General features: G+C 38.8%; 1 protein-coding gene across 1 annotated transcript in view; it reads right to left on the minus strand.

Annotated features, from left to right (window-relative positions):
• The window catches only part of LOC107085775, a 92,572-nt gene extending 91,464 nt beyond the window's left edge, over positions 1-1,108 (minus strand). The window contains exon 1 of the mRNA XM_015376322.1: positions 1,021-1,108. Coding sequence (XP_015231808.1) covers positions 1,021-1,108 — 88 coding nt within the window. The remainder of the gene's footprint in view (positions 1-1,020) is intronic.
• Between the last annotated feature and the right edge of the window lie 947 nt (positions 1,109-2,055).

Below are 2,055 nucleotides of genomic sequence, written 5' to 3' on the forward strand. Positions count from 1 at the left end.
TAAAAAAAAACGCTAAGGAAACACTCTGCTACAACAGCTAAACACCTTCCTAGCCATAACCTGTAGCTAGGATATCTTCTAGTCAGGTCTCCATACTCACCACAGTACAGAGACTGTCCTAATTAAGGTTTTCAATGATATATGTATAAATGAATACCTTGGAAAAATGCTGGTATTACTGGACCTTAGTGCAGCATTCAACATTGTTGGTTGTCCTATTTTATCAGAAAACTTATGTATTTTGGGTTGGCCTTTCTGGTCCAGCAGTGGACTGATTTAAATCCTACTTGAAGGTCATAGAAGTTTTGGTCTCAGTAAATAACCTTACAGCTTTCAAAAAACTACATTTCAGCGATAGAGTTGATTCCTTCCCGCTATCATCGCAACCCCCACCCCCATACAGGTGAACAGAACAACTCGCCTGTTCAGTCAGGCCAACAACGACCCCACTTTCAGAGACATAGACAGGTATTGAGTATTGCAGGCTAACAAAGAACCCAAACGACAGCCCATTCCAAAGGCGTAAACCTGTTCATCTGTGTCAATTTGCATGTTTTCTAAACAAAAACAAGGCTTTGTTGGGCTACTATATAAAGCCTTGAAATCAACACTACTTCTGACCTTTTAAGTTGAAAAACATGGCAAACAAAAAGTCTTCAAACTTGGAAAGAAAGTCCAGTGGCCTCACATCTGACACAACAAAAATCAAATGTGGTATTACTCAAGGATCCATCTTAGTTCCTTCAGTCACTGCACGTTGGGGGGGAAAGGATGTGCTTTTCTATTTTATTTTTTTTTATTAATCATTCTAACTTTATTAACATCACCATATTTTTAGGAATCCCTTGTACTATTTTGAATCATTTGTCACTGTAGTGTACTTTTCCTTTTCTTTAAAATGTTGTCCCATTGAAATATGCTGTAGACATTAACTTACCTTGCCTTCTCTTGTCGGTGATTCTAATCAATCATTATTTCTATGTCTGATGTTTAAACAAATTAAAACAGATCTTTACTCACAGTTAAAAGTCGAGTTGTCCTCAGAAGGAAATCCTGGTGGAAGTTTGCAGAGCAATGTTAGCAGCAGAACTGGAAGGAAAGGTTTCATTTTCACGGCCTCTGTGTCAGGTCAGACGGCTGCACTGTGGATCAGCTCCTTATGTACAGCATGAAGCAGGAAGCCCAGCGCCACTCTGAGGTCACAGCAGGATGACTCAAGAGGACTTGATCTCAGATGAATGATTTTACTTTCCGTCTGTTAGTTAGAGCTTTCTGACGGAACGTTATGTCTAGGTGCAGAAAGCTACAGGAAAAGGTGGCTTTGAATCAGACATAGTTGGAGTTGATGTGAATTTACCCTCAAGAAAGTAAAAAAAAGAAGAGAGAAATTTATTTTGTTTTTTTACTGCTTTGGTTTGTGTTTTTTTTGGTTTACTTTTAAATGTTAGTTTGTTTTGTTTTTTTGGCTTCAGGTTTTGTTTATATTTATCAATCCATCCACCATTCATTCATCCTTCATCCATCCATCATTCATCCTTCATCCATCCATCATTCATCCATCCATCCATCATCCATCCATCCATCCATCCAACCATCCATCATACATTCATCCATCATCCATTCATCCATTCATCCATCCATCCATTCATCATACATTCATCCATCCATCATACATTCATCCATCCATCGATTACATCCATCCATCCATCCATCCATCATACATTCATCCATCCATCCATCATCCATCCATCCATCCATCCATCATACATTCATCCATCCATCCAACCATCCATCATACATTCATCCATCATCCATTCATCCATCCATCCAACCATCCATCATACATTCATCCATTCATTCATCCATCCATTCATCATACATTCATCCATCCATCATACATTCATCCATCCATCGATTACATCCATACATTCATCCATTCATCCAACCATCCATCCAATTGTCCATCCATCCATCCATCATACATTCATCCATCCATCCATCCATCCATCCATCATACATTCATCCATCCATCCATCCATCATACATTCATCCATC

The sequence above is a fragment of the Cyprinodon variegatus genome, unplaced genomic scaffold (assembly GCF_000732505.1).
Source record: "Cyprinodon variegatus isolate N-32 unplaced genomic scaffold, C_variegatus-1.0 Scaffold133, whole genome shotgun sequence".
Taxonomy (NCBI): domain Eukaryota; kingdom Metazoa; phylum Chordata; class Actinopteri; order Cyprinodontiformes; family Cyprinodontidae; genus Cyprinodon; species Cyprinodon variegatus.